At 43.2% G+C, this 18,563-nt stretch overlaps 1 protein-coding gene across 3 annotated transcripts in view; it reads left to right on the forward strand.

Moving 5' to 3' along the window:
* YPEL2 (yippee like 2) overlaps window positions 1-18,563 on the forward strand; it is a 104,576-nt gene that overhangs the window by 33,623 nt on the left and 52,390 nt on the right. For all 3 annotated transcript variants that reach the window (XM_087956120.1, XM_087956128.1, XM_087956125.1), the window contains exons 2-3: window positions 2,156-2,467; window positions 16,079-16,122. In XM_087956120.1, coding sequence (XP_087812246.1) covers window positions 2,351-2,467; window positions 16,079-16,122 — 161 coding nt within the window. In that variant the 5' untranslated portion in view covers window positions 2,156-2,350. The remainder of the gene's footprint in view (window positions 1-2,155; window positions 2,468-16,078; window positions 16,123-18,563) is intronic.

Here is an 18,563-nt window from a genome sequence, read left to right on the forward strand (position 1 = left end):
TCCCTTTACCTTCCTTCCTTCCATCTTATCTCTTCCCCCCTTCTTTCCTTCCTTCCTTCCCCCCTCTATCTTCCATGCATCCATCCTTCCTTTCTTCCCTCCCTCCTTCCCTCCTTCCATCTTTCCTTCCTGTTTTCCCCTCCCTCCTTTCCTTCCTTCCTTCCTATTTTCTCTTTCTTCTCCCTCCCTCCCTCCCTCTCTCCCTCGGTTTCCTTTTCAAACACAGTGGCCAAATCAGCCCATTTTTCAAAGGTCCACAAAATCCTGAAACATAATCAAACCATAAGTACAGAATTGCCCAACAGACCAAGCAAAAAAAATGAGCTGAAACAAACCAAATTCAAATATTTTGTGCAACTATAGCCCTGGGGGCTTCACTGGCCTGGCTCAACGTGTTGTGCAAAGCCAGCCCATGCAATGGATATCATGGTGGAAAAAATTCAGCAAAGCCGGAATTGATCCCAGTCACCTTTGAAAGAAAATGGATCAGATTGTTCCAGTTAGGGGCAAGTCAGTTTCTCCCTGTCCTTTCCTTGATCCGGTTTCTGGGGATTCCCCTTTCAAAGGGTCGAATAAAGGTAGCCCTTGACTTAACAACCATTTGTGTAGTGACCGTTCAAAGTTATAACACCACTGGAAAAAGTGAGGTATGATTGTTTTTTTTTATATTAACAACCATTGCAGCATCCTCGTGGTCATGTGATCACTTGAAACTAGAAGAGACTAGACTGCCATCTGTCAAAAATGGTGTAGGGTCTGCTGGGCAGGGGGGTTGGACTAGATGACCTATAAGATCCCTTCCAATTCTCCAGGGTGCTGAGCAGAGGAATCCAAAGAATTGGCTAACTCTACCTTACTGCCCAGAGACTGAGTCCGTTTAAACTTCGTAGCCACGCCTCTCTTGGCTGTGTCCCAATTTTGACTCAGTCTTAGCCCAAGAGAGACGTGTTTAGCCAGAGTGCCTCAGAGAAAAAGGCTGAAAGTTGAATTCTTTGGATTCTCACGGAGGACAACTGGAGGCTAGAGCTGATCGCAAGCAGTGAGCACAAGGCACGCACAGCAAATCGGCTGAGTCCCCCAGTCTATCAGAACAGCTGCCGCAACAATCATCTGTTTGGCGGGCGAACGGCACAACCGCCACAACAAATCAGCTGCTTTTCGGCAAATGGCGCTATTTTTGCTAATCTGTAAAACCTGTAAAATTCGGCCATTTGGCATCTGGCATGTACTTATTACAGTTGCTGTGTCCCAGGTTCACTTGATCATCTTTACGACTTTCTGACAAGTAAGTGAATCTGGTTTCCTTGTTGACTTTCCTTGTCAGAAATTGGCAAAATCATGTGATCCCGGGACATCATAGGCATCATAAAGACATAGAATTAACAGTAACACTTAGACTTATATACCGCTTCATAGTACTTTGCAGCCCTCTCTAAGTGGTTTACCAAGTTGGCAGTTTCCCCCCAACAATCTGGATCCTCATTTTACAGACCTTGGAAGATGGAAAGCTGAGTCAATTTTGAGCCGGTCAGGATCGAACTCCTGGCAGTGGGCAGAGTTGCTTGCAATAGCAATAGACTTATATAAGCGGATTAGAATCAGCATATTTCCCCCAACAATCTGGGTCCTCATTTTATCGACCTCAGAAGAATGGAAGGCTGAGTCAGCCTTGAGCTGGTCAGGATCGAACTTCCTGGCTATGGGCAGAGTCAGCCTGCAATACTGCATTCTAGCCACTGCACCAACACGGCTTCCTTCCTTCCCTCCCTCCCTCCCTCCCCTCCTTCGCAAGTAATAGCACTTAGACTTATACACCACTTCACAGTGCTTTACAGCCCTCTCTAAGCGGATTAGTGTCAGCATATTGTCCCTAACATTTTAGTCCTCATTTTATTGACCTCAGAAGGATGGAAGCCTGAGTCAACCTTGGGCTGGTCAGGATCGAACTTCCTGGCTGTGAGCAGAGTTAGCTTGCATTCTAGAACATTGTATTCTAACCATTGCACCACTGGGGCTCTTACCTGGGTCCACCTGTGAAAGCTGAGATGGGAACAACCTGAGATACCTTACTCAGAACTGGAATGCCAAAGGTTCGCCCATGCGCTGACAATTGTTTGGAAAAGCCATTCTTGTTTTTATCCTTTTGTCCATTCAGGTTAACGTGGGTCGGCTGGCTCCCGTGCCCGGTTTTAGTATCCTGAAGGCATCACCAGTGTGTGGAGTCCGCGCCACACCTGCCCCCTACCGAATCACGGCCTTTACCTGTGTGCTCCAGTGTTTCCCCTGCGACCCGTCGTGTAGGAGGACCTCCTGGGCCACCTCCGAGTTCACGCAGCATTCGGTGGCACCAATGGTGAAGATGACCCGGTCCAAGACATTCCAAGCTTACCTACCTTCGTGCCATCGCACGTACAGCTGCATCCATTGCAGAGCTCACCTGGCCAACCACGATGAACTAATTTCAAAGGTAGGCCATCCTCAAGCAGGGAGGACTGCTAGAGTGCCTGGGAAATTGAACAATCCAGAAAATTTTTAACAGATGTTTCATTTACAGGTCGCCCTCTACTTAATGACCGCAAATTTATGTAGCTAAGTGAGACATTTGTTAAGTGAGTTTTGCCCCATTTTATGACCTTTGCCCCGGAAGCAAATTCCTTGTGTATCCAATCACATTTGGCCAGTCAAGAATTCTATTCTATCCTTTGTTGCCACAGTTGTTAAGTGGATCACTGCAGCTGTTCAGTTAGTCACATGGTTGTTAAGTGAATCTGGCTTCCCCCTTAGCTTTCCTTGTCAGAAGGTCACAAAAAGGGGATCACGGGACCTCGGGACAATGCAACCGTCATAAATGTGAGTGAGTTGTCAAGCATTCAACTGTAAACCACATGATGCTGCAACGGTCATAAGTGTGAAAAATGGTCATGAGTCACTTTTTTTCCCTGCCCTTGGAACTTCAAAGACCACTAAACAAATGGTTGTAAATCCAGGACTACCTTTGCTTTTCCTCCAGAATAAGTAATTTGATAATTGTAATTATAATTATTAGTTATCCAGAACCAACTGTGGGGGAGACTTAAACGATTTCAGCCAGCGGTGGGACTCTACCCGTTTCCCTACTGGTTTGATGATTGCGCACTTCGCACGTACTTTCACGCACAGCTTTCCAAACACCAGCTGAGCCTCTGCCGCGCCAATCAGCTTTGAGGATAAAGAACAGGAAAGCGCAGGGGACGGTGGGAGGGCCGAAACTGCGCTTTTCTCCTCCTTTCTCCTCTCAGCTGATTGTAAGACAGTGATGGCGAACCTTTTCGGCACCGAGTGCCCAGAATGTGCATGCATGTCTGCGTGCCGGAGCACCAGAAAACCAAAGACCAGCTGGGCAAGTGCGCACATGCCTGTTTTTGGGGCATTTTTCAGGCCTTCGGGCCATTCTGGGGGCATTTTCAGGCTGGTTTTGGGCCTAAAATGGCCTGGAAAACAGGCCTATTGTTTGGCTATTTTCAGGCCATTTCCTGGGCCATTTTTGGCCCAAAACCAGCCTGAAAATGGTCTGGAAAAGGCCTGAAAAACAGTCTATTTTCTGGCTGTTTTTTTGGTTGTTTTCCGGCACTCCAGTGCCCGCGAACACCAGCTGGCTGGCATGCCAGAACCCAGAAGAGCAGCTGGCGATGGTGTGCAAGCCCATTGAAAGGGCGTGGCACTAGTTTGCCATCTCGGTCATAGGAACTTTGTTTTTTACTACTGGTTGGGGTGAAGGTTCGAGTGAACCAGGTGGAACCGGTAGCATTTCACCCCTGGTCTCAGCTCTGCCAGGATGCAAACAGCAGCCCCTACGTTCCTTCTCCAAAAACTCTTATTCAGTGGGTCATCTTTGGAAAAAAAATTCACCTCAGATAGTCCTTGACTTACGACAGTTCATTTAGTTACAAATGAAAGTTCAAAGTTACAATGGCACTGGAAAAAAAATGGCCATTTTCTCACTTATGGACCCTTTGCAGCATCCCCAGGGTCACGTGATCCAAATTCAGACATTTGGCCACTGACTCATATTTATGACGGTTCCAAAAGAGTCATGTGATCACTCTTTGTGACCTTCTCTCAAGCAAAGTCAACCGGGAAGCCAGATTCCATGAACAACTGTAGTGGTTCACTTAACGTCGATGGCCAAAACGATCATACATCGGGCTGAAAAAAGGACGTTCACAAGTGTCTTGCTTAGCCACAGAAATGTTGGGCTCAATGGAGATCATAAGATGAGGATTTTGCATTGCATAGGAGTGTGGTGGGTTTTTTTTTTTGTACGTGAGCATGTGTTGACAAATTGTGTTGTCGGGGTGGGGGGGATAGTTTATCCGTAGTTTCTATTTCAAGAAAGTAAATGGATTGCTTGAGGCTTTTTAATCCAGTTTCCTTAGATCCAGGAAGTAAAATGTTTGTAAACTTTCATACTTTTTTTTTAAAAAAATTGTGGGTTCATTGGGTGTCCTTGTTTCTGGCAGGTGCAAGGGTGAATATTTTTATTTGATTTTATGGCTTTCATTTGATTTTACTTCTACGGCCCTGGGTTTGATTAGGAAGAAGATCTACATTGTGGCTTTGTTTTACGGCCGAAATGGAGCCTGGTGGGGTGAAAGCCAAAGGTGTAAATGCGGTTTTGTGGGTTCCCTCTGGACGAACATTGTATGCTTCAGGGTGTGATTGTGGCCTGAAGTTGTTGCGCTTTTACCCTGGGAGAACTCGGGTGATGAAATTTTGGAAATCACTGGAATGTTTAGTTTTACTTCTTTCCAGCATTTATGAGGTGTGACTAAACTAAGTGGGCTTGTAAGGATTTTGGCTGGCCTCAGCTATACGGTTAATCCTTGACTTGCAACATTTCAATTAGCGACCGTTTGAAGTTACAGCGGCTCTGAAAAAACGGACTTATGACCGTTTTTCACATTTATGACCGTTGCAGCGTTCTGATGGTGGTGTGATCAAAATTCAGGCATTTGGCAAAGGACTCGTATTTTACGACGGTCACGGTGCCCCTTAATGACCATGTTACTAACTTAACAGCTGCAGTGATTCTGAGGGTGCTGCAATGGTTACAAGTGTGAAGAGCAGTGCCAGTGTAAATTTGAACGGCCGCTAAACAAACTGTTGTATGTCTAGGACTACCTGTATATTGATAATGAGGACTAGGAACTTGGAACATTTCCAGCGACACTCTTGCTGAAAAGAGAGCTCTTTAAAAACCCCCTTTGGGCGCAACAGTAGTTTCTCTGCATGAGAGTTTGCTGGTGTTGCATTCTTGATTTATAAACTTTCCCAGCCAGTTTCTGACAAGCTAAATCATTTGGAGGAAGTCAAATTCACTGAACAACCATGTGATCTGCTTAACAACCACATAAAAATGGTTGTAAAATCGGGCACGGTCTCATGATGTCTCACTTAACGACTGCATTGCTTAGCAACAGTCGTTCCCGGCCCCAATTGTCATTGTAAGTCGAGGACGACCTGAATTTGCATCTGGAACTGGACATTTTAATTTAGTTCCACCCGTGCATCCAAAATATATCATAATTCCAACCTAACAATTTGGTTGTTTTTGGCTTTTTGTTTTTCGTAGTTTGATGCTGCATTTTTTTCTCCCTTTAGAAGAAACGAGCAATGTACTGGATTATGGAAATATGTCAAGAATGCTTTTCTGGCATCCTACATCATCTTCTTTCCTTCAAACCAACCAATCGCAATTAAAGTGCCTCGAAAGGGAAATATGTGTAGCTGAAAAATAGGACTTGTGAGATCTGAGCTGCAAAACTCTGGAAACCCACTAGAGGACAGCACTGAATCCTTCTCGCTGCCATCTGCTGGTTATTCAGAGTTCTGCAGTCCAGATCTGATTATCCTCTAGGAAAAACTTCTTCCATTGGAAAAAAAAAGGTCTCCATAAATCTCTTTTAATAATCCAATAAAGAAGAATGCCTCTACGGGATTAATTCAGCCCTTTTTTTAGAGGCAAGCAGATAATCTCTGCTTTTATTCTGGACACAGTAGAATATTACCCTCCCTCCACGTAAACTCATCCCCCCGGCTGTAAAAGTAGTCTTCGTATTACAACCGTAATGACACCTGGCTCTCACAGTCATAACTCACAATGGTCATAAATCTGGTCTCCCACATGACCCATCCAATTTTATGACCTTCTTTGTGGCAGTCATAAAGTGACTGGACTGCCATTTTTCAGAAATGGTGTAGGGTCTCCTGCTTGGGCAGGGGGTTGGACTAGATGACCTACAAGGTCCCTTCCAACTCTGTTAATCTGAATCTGACTGCCATGGTCATTAAGTGGATGCTGCAGTGGTTAAGCAAACATGTGGTTCACTGTGGGCCAGTTTTGTCAAAGCCTAAAAGTTAAATTCTGATTTTTGGCAAAATTGTTGTAAAAGGCATCACATGGACACAAGTTGGAAAGGTAAATCTCTAAAAATGTGGATTGGTTGCTGTTATTGTCAACAGGAATTGTGGTCAAGTGGCTGCGGGGAACTTCAAATCGGAGTCATAAGAACAGGTAGTCCTCAACTTACGACCAGAACTGAGCTCAAAATTTCTGTTTGTCAGCAAGACATTTGTTAAGTGACTGTTGTCCCATTTTACGACCTTTCTTGCCACAGTTGTTAAGTGAATCACTGCAGTTGTTAAGTTGTTAAGTGAATTTGGCTTCCCCATTGGCTTTGCTTGTCAGGAGGTTGCAAAAGGGGATCATGTGACCCCAGGACCGTCATATATACGAGTCACTTGCCAAGTGTCTGACCATGGGGGAATCCTGCAACAATCATAAGTGTGAAAAACAGTTCTAAATAGCTTTTTTTCAATGCTGTTGTAACTTCAAATGGTCACTAAATGAACTGTTGTAAGTCGAGGACAGTCTGTGTAGCTATCTTGGATAGCTAAAGTGAAATTGTAAAAATGCAATAAAAAAGAGAGTTTGAAGCAGGGAGAGGAATTGAAACCCTAATTTATCATTAAAATGTCATGTTTCAGTATTGTTTATTTTTTCACCAAGTTTCTAGCTCTTATCATAGCATAATATGGGAACAAGGATCTATCTATCTATCTATCTATCTATCTATCTATCTATCTATCTATCTATCTATCTATTACATAGATTTATATCTAGATAGATAGATAGATAGATAGATAGATAGATAGATTAGATATAGATTAGATATAGATTAGATATAGATATCTATATCTATATCTATAATCTATATCTATATCTATACATCTATATATAGAGAGATCTATATAGAGAGAGATTGAAAAAAGACCTGAAAGCATGAATAGAAGAGATGATTCCACCAGACTGTCAATTATCTGGAAGCCTGCACTCTCAAACAAAAAAAATCTCCACACCACTAGCCAGGCAAACACCTGGTCACAAACAGATCCCCCCTGATACCTCCAGCTCAAACACACCCCAACCAGGAACCCAGATGAAACCTAGCTTCCTAATAAATGATAGCCGTCCATTTACTCGGAGCCAGGCTGCACTAAAAGCCTCCAATACAGGAACACAATGTTGCCAGCCAATCAAGACACAAAAAGCCACAAAACAGACAGAAGATATTAGAAACACCAATCAAGCAGAACACAGGAAACTCCAAGACCAATAAACACAGACCAAGACTCCCAACCAATCAGGATGAAGAAAAAAACCATTCTGGCACAGCAGTAGGCTAGCCCCAAATTTAAAACAGAAACAACTGTGAAAGTCTGACTCACAGACGAACACAATACAGAAGCCTGATGATGGCAAATGAGATTCTGCCGAAACGTTGCTACAACTTTAAAAGCACATCTATAACGATGTTTCCTGGAGGTCAAAGTTGCACAATATCAATCTAGTCTTTTTTTGTTTGTGTTGCCTGTCTCAGCAGAACGAACAACGGCAGTTCCCTCCCCCTCTGCAAGTTGCCTAAAATAGCATTCTCATGAAGCGAAAGACTTAATCTTATCAGGGAAGAATCTGTTTCTGTAAAAAGAATTAGCCTGCGAAGCTCAAAACACTCTCATCACAAGCATGGGAAAGATCTGGATTTGTCACTGCCAATTTGTGTAGAGGGGTTTCGCTTAGGACAGGGGTGTCAAACTCAGTTTCATTGAGAGCCACATCAGGGTTGTGTTTGACCTCAGGGGAGGGGGGAGGCGTGGCCAAAGGGTGTGGCCAACTCGATGTCACACTCATCAAGGCTCTGTTTTCAGCCAGGTTAGCATGCGTGGCCGGCCCAGACTGTTTTCGCTGGCAGAGGGCTGCAGGAGGCTGTCGCGGCTGAAAACGGAGCTCCATTTTCGCTAGCAGAGGCACCTGGGCCTTGAGTTTGGCACCCCTGACTCAGTGGTGGGATTCAAATTTTTTTTACTACCGGTTCTGTGGGCATGGCATAGTGGGCGTGGCAGGGGAAGGATACTGTAAAATCTCCAGTCAGAGGTTCTCTGAACTACTCAAAAAATTTCTGCTACCGGTTCTCCAGAACTGGTTAGAACCGGCTGGATACCACCTCTGCCCTGACTTAGGATGAGCCATTGCTAAAGTGAGGTGCATTTGTGTAGGCTTGCACATGTGTGTGTGTCCAGCTATTCCTTGACTTAGCTACAGTTCTGTCACCGTTCCAACTAACCAACTCCAAACCCAGAGGTGGTGTTCAGCAGGTTCTGACCAGTTCTGGAGAACCGGTAGCGGACATTTTGAGTAGTTTGGAGAACCGGCAAAGACCCCCCCTCAAAGACTGCTCCCGCCCCCATCTCTTCTCTGCCTTCCATTGAGTCCCAGATGATTGGCTGGGTCTTCTTTGGTTGCCCTGCACAGGAGAACAGAGCTGGAAAGCAGGCTAGTGGGCTGGGGAGGGAATTTTACAGTATCCTTCCCCTGTCACGCCGACCAAGCCACGCCACGCCCACAGAACCGGTAGTAAAATTTTTTGACTCCCACCACTGCTCCAAACCATTCAACTCGGAGACAAACAATTCCTCAAAAGTTCCATTTTATTTGAGTTGTCCTATTGGCACATCTGGGAAAACCCGAATCTGACACTTCTGGGTTTTCCCCTCCCAAAAGAAAATCAAAGATCCATCCCCTGCATCCCTCAGTCTGTCACGTGGTGGCCCAATCAAATCTTCGTCCTATCTAGAGGCATCCCTCCAGACACTCCTCTCCAGGTGCAGGGCAACATGCCCTTGACTCTCTGAGAAAAGAATGTTGTGTCTAGTCTTCTACTCCACTATGAAATCCCCGCTCCCAAATTCCCAGGCACTCAATGTGGCAGCTTCCAAGTGACATACGGCTTCCAACACTGACAAGTTCATTTTAGTGACCGTTCAAAATAACGGCACTGAAAAAAAGTGACTTAGGACCATTTTTCACAGTGATGACCTTGGCCACCTCCCCATCATCATGTCATCAAAATTCAGACGCTGGGCAAGCGGTCCGTATTTATGACTGTCGCAGTCATCCCGGGGGTGGGTGGGTCACGTCATCCCCTTTTGCGACTTTCCGACAAGCAAAGCCAATGGCCAATCCAGATTCACTTAACAACCGGGTTGTTAACTGATCAACTGTGGGCACTCCCTTAACCGCTGTGGCAAGAATGGTCGTAAAATGGGACACAGCTCACTTAGCAAAAGTCTCACTTCACAATATAAGGACAGTAGTATTCAACTGTTGTTATAGGTAGTCCTTGACTTATGACCACAATGGAGCCCAAAATTTCTGTTGTGAAGTGCTAAGTGACTTGTATCCCATTTTACGACCATTCTTGCCACAGCAAGAAAGAGGCACCACTGGTTGCTAAATTTTTGGACTCTCCGAATTTTTGTTTCGACTAGCAGAATTACGATCCTGTCTCGTGCCTTTTTCCTCCACTGTGAGTAATAAACTTAACCCTGTAGTACAGATGGTCCTCGACTTACAACATTCATTTAGTAACTATTACGATGGCACTGAAAATAGTCACTTATGACCTGTCTTTGTAACATCCCCACAGTTCTGTGACCAAATTTGGATGCTCGGCAACTGTCTCGTATTTATGATGGTATTGCAGTGTCCCAGGTTCACGTCGTCCCCTTTTGCGACCGTCTGACAGGCAAAAATCAAGTGGGGAAGCCAGATTCACTTAATAAGCATATTGCGATCTTAACAACTGCAGTGATGTGATGACCCAAAGGGGCGTGGCACAAAGGCAACACAGTCACATCAGTAAGAAAAGTCCCTTTAATACCTCCAACTTTGCCCCCAATGTCTGGTTACTTTTGGCTGGAGAAACAAACTCTCCCAAGAACAGTCTTTAAGTGGAGGAAATTCAGTTCAAAAACTACATATAAACTGTAAATAAAAATCCACACAAACCACACTGCAGTAATTAACTTGACAGGGCAGGAGAAAGAATTGCAGGCTTGAAAGCCCAGCAAAACACACACAGTTGGGAAGACACCAGGAACCCAGATAAGCCTCAACGATACTAGATAAACTCACAATTTGCTCTCAACAGTTGGCTGTGCGCAAACTCCCCTTTTAAATGCTGTGTTCCCAGCTGCAGCTAATGAAGGGAATCAGGGCCCTTTCCTCCCCCAGAAGCCACGCAACTCACGTTGCTCCCTTCTCTGTTCCCCACTGTGTGCCCTGGGATGAAGAGGGGGTGGGCCTGGGTCTTCCTTTGAATTCCCTCTGCCTTGCTCTGCCTGCTCTGCCCAGCCGGACTTTGCCCTTCCCCAGTTTCTTCCACAGCCAACGGAGCCACACTCCCACTCCCTGTCAGCTGCTCGGCCTCCCCCTCTGAATCAGATTCCGACAGGGGTATGACAAGTGATTTACTTAACAACTGAGGCCAAGATAGGTCATAAAATGGAGCAAAACTCACTTAGCGACTGTCTCGCTCATCGACAGAAATTTGGGGCTCTATCTGTGTCGTAAGTCGAGGACTCCCTGTAAATCATGTCAGTTGCTACCTGAGTCACACTTTTCAAGAGAGGATGGGAGCAGAGCCTGCGAGCAGATTACTCTTGTGTGTGTAATAATGTTTTGTTTATTTTTTCTTTCTTCAAAAAATCCACCTACGTTGATGCTATTTTGGTTTCGTTCTCTCTCTCTCTCTCTTTGCAAGCATAAAAAAATAAGATTTCTTTCCTTTGCCTTTGACTCGTCTGTCATGTAAGCAAGCGAACTGTCAGATAATTGAGGAAGATTTATTGGCCTCCTGACACATTTGTGAATCCACTGTCTCTGTCTTGTGTCTCTGTGTTTTCCTCCTTTTTTGCTGCATCTCTAGCAATAAATGACGGTTGGCATGAAAGATGCCTGAACCTCTGCTGCTTTCTTTCTTTTTTTTTTTTCTGTTTTTCTGTTGTTGTTTTTTTTGATCCTTCTGACATCCATTCGGAGGCCGAGAAGAAGGCGCCGCTGACAGATTAATTGTGTAGTTGTCACAATCCGTGCCACTTTGGGAGCTCAACTGACGTGTCTCCTCTTAAGACGGGCCTCTGACACCATCGCCTCCCTTGGCTGGCTGATCAGAAATTCCCTCTTGAGAATTTCACGTCAGGGAAACACCCGGCTTTGAAAAACTCAAAATGGTGGAACAGCCAGGGATATATTTTTAGGGAGGGTTTGTCCCTTTACACGGGAACCAAGGAATAGACAGGTAGTCCTCGAGTTAACGGCCACAATTGAGCCCAAAATTTATGTTGTTCGTTGAAACATTTGTTCAGTGAGTTTGTCCCATTTTACGACTTTTCTCACCGCCGCCATTAAGCGAATCACTGCAGTTGTTAAGTTAGTCACATGGTTGTAAAGCAAATCTTGGCTTCCCCATTGACTTTTGTTTATCAGAAGGTGGCAAAAGGGGATCACGTGACCCCACGATTCTGCGACCATCATATGTATGAACCAAGCATTTGAATTGGGGATGCTGCAATGATGAACTGTTGTAAGTCGAGGACTACCTGTGTGTGTGTGTGTGCGTGTACACTATGTATATGTGTGTGTGTGTATATACACTATATGTGTGTGTGTATACACTGTATGTATATGTATGTGTGTATACATTGTATGTATGTATATGTATGTGTGTGTGTATACACTGTATATATGTATACCTGTGTGTGTATACACTATACGTGTGTGTGTATACACTGTATGTATATGTGTGTGTATGTATTTACACTATGTATATGTGTGTGTGTATACACTGTATGTATGTATATATATATGTGTAGGAATATATTCTTTGTTTTTCATGTAAATGCAGTATACGTGTATATGTATAATGTATGTGTATATAAGTGTATATATGTTTTCTTAAGTTTTCGCGGGTACTTACATGTATGGCATTCAGCTTTGTTTGGGTATTTTCCCACGTCATTGTAGTTGTGCTTTTAAAGTTGTAGCAACGTTTGGCAGAATCTCATCTGCCATCATCAGGCTATACAGAAGCCTGATGATGGCAGATGGATTGCCAGCAATGCTACAACAAAAGCACACACTGTGACGTGGGAAAATACCCAAACAAAGCTGAATGCCATAATAATATATATACATATACATATACACATGGCTAGCCCCAGACTTATGACCACAATTGAGTCCAAAATTTCTAAGGAGACAGCTGTAAAAGGAGTTTTTGCCCTGTTTTACGACCTTCCTTGCCACAGTTCTTAAGTGAATCACTGCAGTTGTTAAGTTAGTCAAATGATTGTTAAGTGAATCTGGCTTCCCCATTGACTTTGCTTGTCAGAAGGTCGCCAAAGGGGATCACGTGACCCTGGGACACTGCAATACTGTCATAAATATGAATCAGTTGCCAAGGATCCAAATTTTTTATCACGTGACAGGAGGCTGCAACCGTTGTAAGTATGAAAAACGGGCATAAGTCACTTTCCAGTGCCGTCGTCACTTCGAACAATCTCTGAATGAACTGTTGTAAGTTGGGGACTATATATGATATGTATTCTGTATTTTCACAAACACATATACATTTGCACAGGTAGTCCTCTGGTTGCAACCATCCATTCTTTTAGAGACTGTTCAGACTTATAACGGCGCTGAAAAATGTAACTTATGACTAGCCCTCGCACTTACGGCCACTGCACTACTTGTAAAGCCTTATGAGGAGAAACAACGGGTCATACCAGACTCTTCCTTGCCATAGTCAACCCCACTGTGGGGTGTTCAAACATCCCAAGAAGATCTCCTCATGAGCCCTATCCCTTCTCCCTGCTAGTCCTCCATCTTTGGAATGTCTTTCCTGGAGCTCGGAAGGTTTTTTAAAGATCGTGAAAATTTTTGATTCCAGACAATTGTTGCCTTTCTCCGTTTTTGTTGTCTCTTCATTTGGCAGTTTATTTACTTATATTTCCTGGGACTTTACACTGTTGTATACCTTCTGAGGTCATATACTGTATTTCAATTAAAGCACTGTATATGCTTTGTAAATAGAAGTAAATAAATAATGGTGTAGGAATCCCCCAGGCTGACTAGGGAATTCTGGGTGTTGAAATTCACTTTCCTATGTTGACTAGGGAATTCTGGGAGTTGAAGTCCACCCATCTTAAAGCAGGCTAACTGGGGAATTCTGGGAGTTGAAGTCTACCCAATTTAAAGCATGATGGCTGGGGAATTCTGGGAGTTGTCCACCATCTTAAGCATGCTGACTGGGGAATTCTGCAAGTTGAAGTCCACCATCTTAAGCATGCTGACTGGGGCATTCTGGGAGTTGAAGTCTACCCATCTTAAAGCATGATGGCTGGGGAATTCTGGGAGTTGTCCACCATCTTAAGCACGCTGACTGGGGAATTCTGCAAGTTGAAGTCCACCATCTTAAGCATGCTAACTGGGGCATTCTGGGAGTTGAAGTCTACCCATCTTAAAGCATGATGGCTGGGGAATTCTGGGAGTTGTCCACCATCTTAAGCACACTGACTGGGGAATTCTGCAAGTTGAAGTCCACCCATCTTAACGTTTCAAGTTTGAGAAACTCTGGTCTAGACACTGAACAAAATAATCCTAATTTTGGTATGGTTGCTTTCCAGCAAGCAGCAAAAGAAATATCTGGCAATTCCCGTGGGAAACTTAACAAAGAGCTCTCTCTTATTTCTTTTGAGCAAATCCGTTCTTATTTTCCATCAATGGGCTGTTTTTAAACTCCTCCATGACGAAAATGTGCCCTTTCGTGTGGCGTGGAGCTTGTTCTGCCTGCACCTTTAATGCAAACCAAATGCTTATTTTTCCAGATGTTAAAAACTCAGGACATAAATAGAATGTTTCCCTTTAAATAAAGGTGGAGCCCTGTAGAGGAGGCAGGCCATGCTCAGAACTATGGCTCTTGATTGGCTCGCTGGACCTCAACTGTATTTGGTACCTAATTTAAATTTAAAGAGACATGACAACTACTGGAATGAGATTAATTTTAGAAAATTTGCTCTTTACAACCAACAGGGTATAAAAAGAACCCTGGAATCAGGTTGCATAAAATTGTTTTGTAAATTAGATAATCCTCATCTTATGACCGTAACTGAGTCAGAATTACGTTTGTAAGTTGTGCCAGTCATTTATCAGATTATCACATGACCAACCCAATTTTGTGACTGTCTTGCCACGATCTTTAAGTGAATCCACGGTTGTCAATGAACATTAAAGTTGTTAAGCGAATCCATTGTTTACAATGGGCTTTTTTTTTTTTTTTTTGGCAAGAAATTGCAGAAATCGCTTTCCAGCCAAAAATATTGGAAATTGCAAGCATTTGATTGAGGGACATTGCAAATGCCCGTAAATATATGACTGGTTGTGAAGTGCCCAAAATACACTATTAGAAGTTTGAATCTCCATCGTAAGAACAATTTTGGGGGGTCCGTCATAACTTTGAACATTCACTAAGCGACCAGTCATAAATCAAGGACTAACAATTTGGAAATATCTACTGATTTATCTTATTTATATAGCTGCCCATCTTATACCAAAAGCAACTCAGGGAGGAGTACAAGAAAGCTATCGCACGTGATCCTCGACTTATGACCACAATTGAACCCAAAATGTCCGTTGCTGAGCAAGACCGTTGTTAAGTGAGTTTTGCCCCCTTTTACAACTTTTCTTGCCACAGCTGTTAAATGAATCCCTAAATTAGCATTTAGTCATTAAGCCAATCTGGCTTCCCCATTGACTTTGCTTGCCACAAGGTCGCAAAAGGGGATCACTGCAATCGTCATAAATACGAATTGCCTGCCAAGCTCCTGAATTTCAATCGTGTGGCCATGGGGATGCTGCAACGGTCGTAAGTGTGAGAAATGGACATAAGTCACTTTTTCGAGTGCCTTTGTTAACTTGTTATGGTCGTTAAACAAATGGTTGTAAGTTGAGGACCTCCTGCACATGCCAATGTGGTTTTTTTTCTTGTTATTTATAGCGCAATGCTAAGTATAAATTTCCCTTTTTTTAAAAAAATCTGTATTTCAGATCTCTTCTCTCCCCCCCCCGCCCCTCATTTGTCTGTCTCGGCTTTTGATTTATTTATTTTTCTCCTGAGCTGACATATTTTTTCCCACAGGCCTGCAGGCTAAAATAACTTGTGTGTTTTGTTGAATACTGGTCTTTTTTCCCCCCCATAAATGCTCAAGTCAGATACAGCTCCATCAACTATTGGCATCTCTTGGCACAGAGCTATTTTTGCAAAAAATAAAATAAAAATCTCTTTTTTATCTTTTTTGAGTTAAGGAGAAGCATGTAGATTGGTGTGATAAGGGCACATAAGCAAGAAAAAAGGGGGGAAATTCAAAAATGGCTAAAGACTGTCCAGCAATTTCTTAACGTGGTTTTTCTCCACCTTGGGCAACTTAAAGATTGGTGGACTTCAACTCCCAGAATTCCCCAGGCAGCATGGGGGAATTCTGGGAGTTGAAGTCCCCATACCTCCTTGCTGCCCAAGTTGAGAAAAACTATCTAAAAGGAATATACCTTCTTTTTTTTTTTTTTAGAACTGCCTTTCTATACTACCCACTGAGTTTAATCAACATTTTTTTTTATTTTCTCCTATTTTTGCTTGCCTTGCAGTCTTTCCAGGGAAGTCAAGGGCGAGCCTATCTCTTCAATTCAGTGTGAGTGTTTTTGTGTTTTTGTTTTTTAAAGTGTTGTGGTCGTTGGTCTTCATAAAAAATATCTCACCGTAGCTTTTCAATCACGGCTGCCTGGTCTTGTGACAAAATTAGCCAACAGACAGGACCGTTCGCTGCAATAGTTTTAACCCTGCTCTTCTTTTTAAGGCTATCTGTAGCTAGAGGACTAAATAAAACTTCCAGATGGGGAGGAAATTATCTTATTACTGAAAGATAAGCTGTAAGGAACAGCTGCGTTACTCTTAGTGGCTTGCCTTGCTGATAGCAGAGAATAACAGGGTGACAGAATAACAGAGTTGGAAGGGACCTCAAAGGTCCTGTAGTCCAACCCCCCCCGCTCAAGCAGGAGAATAACAGAATAAAAGAGTTGGAAGGGACTTTGGAGGTCTTCTAGTCCAACCCCTGCTTAGGCAGGAAACCCTACACCACTTCAGACAAAGGGTTGTCCAACCTCTAAAACCTCCTGTGTTGGAGCAGTCACAACTTTTGGAGGCAAGTTGTTCCACTGATTTAATTTTTCTAACTGTCATGAAGTTAGTTTTAAGATTAAGATTAGTTTTTACCTGTTGCTTCTTGTCCTGCCTTCAGGTGCTTTAGGAAATAGGTTGAACCCCACCACACACAAACTTCTTTGGGGGCAACCCCTGAGATATTGGAACACTGCTAACCATATCACTTCGTTTCATTAAACTAATTAGGAAATAAAAATGGAACACAATCATAGGGCTGGATAAGACCTCATCGTTCTTCTAATCAGAAATGGTGTAGGTCTCCAGCTTGGGCAGGGGGTTGGACTAGATGACCTACAAGGTCCCTTCCAACAATCGATCCAATCTCCTGTCCCAGGCAGGAGACCTTCCTGGACTATCCCAATCAAATGGTTATGCAACCTACTTTAAATAACCTCCAGTGATAGACCATTCACAATTCCTGAAGACAAGCCATTCCACTGGTTAACTGTTCCACAGTAACTGGTCAAATAATTTTCTCCTTATTTTTAGGTTGGTTCTCTTGATTACTTTCCATTCATTGCATCTTCTCAAAAACCCAGTTAGTTGAAACGTTGGTTTGAATGAGCTTAACTCCTCACAGGGATGTTGGGGGGTTTTGGTATTTTTTTAAAAAAATTTGGAAGGAAAATGTAGTTTTTTTCATGATTCGAACGAAGGCCTATACAGAATATAGTTGTCTTTCTCTACGATGGAAATCTTGATAAGCTGCCTAATTGCAGCGTTTCTCAAATTTCGCAACTTTAAGATATGTGGACTTCAGTTCCCAGAATTCGAGTCACGCTGGCTAGGGAATTCTGGGAGTTGAAGTGCCCATGGCTTAAAGTTGAGAAGCGTTACCCTACAGCATGAGTCTCCAAAGTTGGCGATTTTAAGACTTCTGGACTTCAGTTCCCAGAATTCCCCATGCTGGATTCTGGGAATTGAATTTCACAAGTTTTAAAGTTGGCAACTTTTGAAACTCCTGCCTCCTAGGCACAATCCCAAGATTGCCAACAGCCAGTTCAATTCAAGTTTTTCCAATCTTGGATGCCAAACATTTTCTCCACAATTTAGTTTTTCATGAAAAAGGGTGTGAGATTACAAGAAACCGGGCTGCCCCTGGCCTATTTTGGAGATAAATGAAGACATGAGATTAAAAATGGAAAAAAATGACAAAGACTAGCTACTCCTGTATGCTTTTTCTGTACAGATTATCCTTGTTTAACAACCACAATTCAGTCTGGCAACTTGGTTGTTAAGGAGAATGGTTGCTAAGTGGAATCATAACTCTTGTTATGATGAAGTTTCTGCTTTTCATTGCTTTCTGGACCAGAGAAGGCCATAAATGCAAAAATTGGTGGCAAAGTTTATTTATTTGCCATTTGTCTTAAACGATATAGGGTTCCCTGTTTGAGCAAGGTCCCTTCCAACCTGTTATTCTGTTATTTGTATTTATTTATTAAGTTTGTCTCGCTGCAAGGTGAGGTTATTTTCTATCATGATTGTAACTGACAGCAGTCGTTAAACAAGGCAGTTGCTAAGTGAGGACTGTACCTAAAACCAGGATACACCTACTGTCAGGGTTCCGGCAGTTACTCCAATTAAATCATGACCCTCGAGCCACACTCCCAAAACTAAAGAGGGTTTATTTGAAGCTACCATTCTACCTCTGGCACTAACCTGGGCGTAGCCAACTCTGAGATACGTAATTCACTGTCACCCTTGATCCAGCTTTCCCCTCCCCCCACCCCTCTGGGTGTATCATCCACTGAAAAATGCCCATAGCCAAGAGTCATCAATCATGCTCTCCAATTAGATTTTTTCGTGGCAGAAGCTTCAGTCATCTAATCATCCTACCCCACAAATACGTGCAAAGATTAGAAAGCAAAACTCTTAACACAAAGATTGTCAAGTTGTCCCAAACTGTAAAAA

This window comes from Notechis scutatus, chromosome 1 (assembly GCF_049901735.1).
Source record: "Notechis scutatus isolate UNSWTSFEM ecotype Mainland chromosome 1, rNotScu1.2, whole genome shotgun sequence".
NCBI lineage: Eukaryota > Metazoa > Chordata > Lepidosauria > Squamata > Elapidae > Notechis > Notechis scutatus.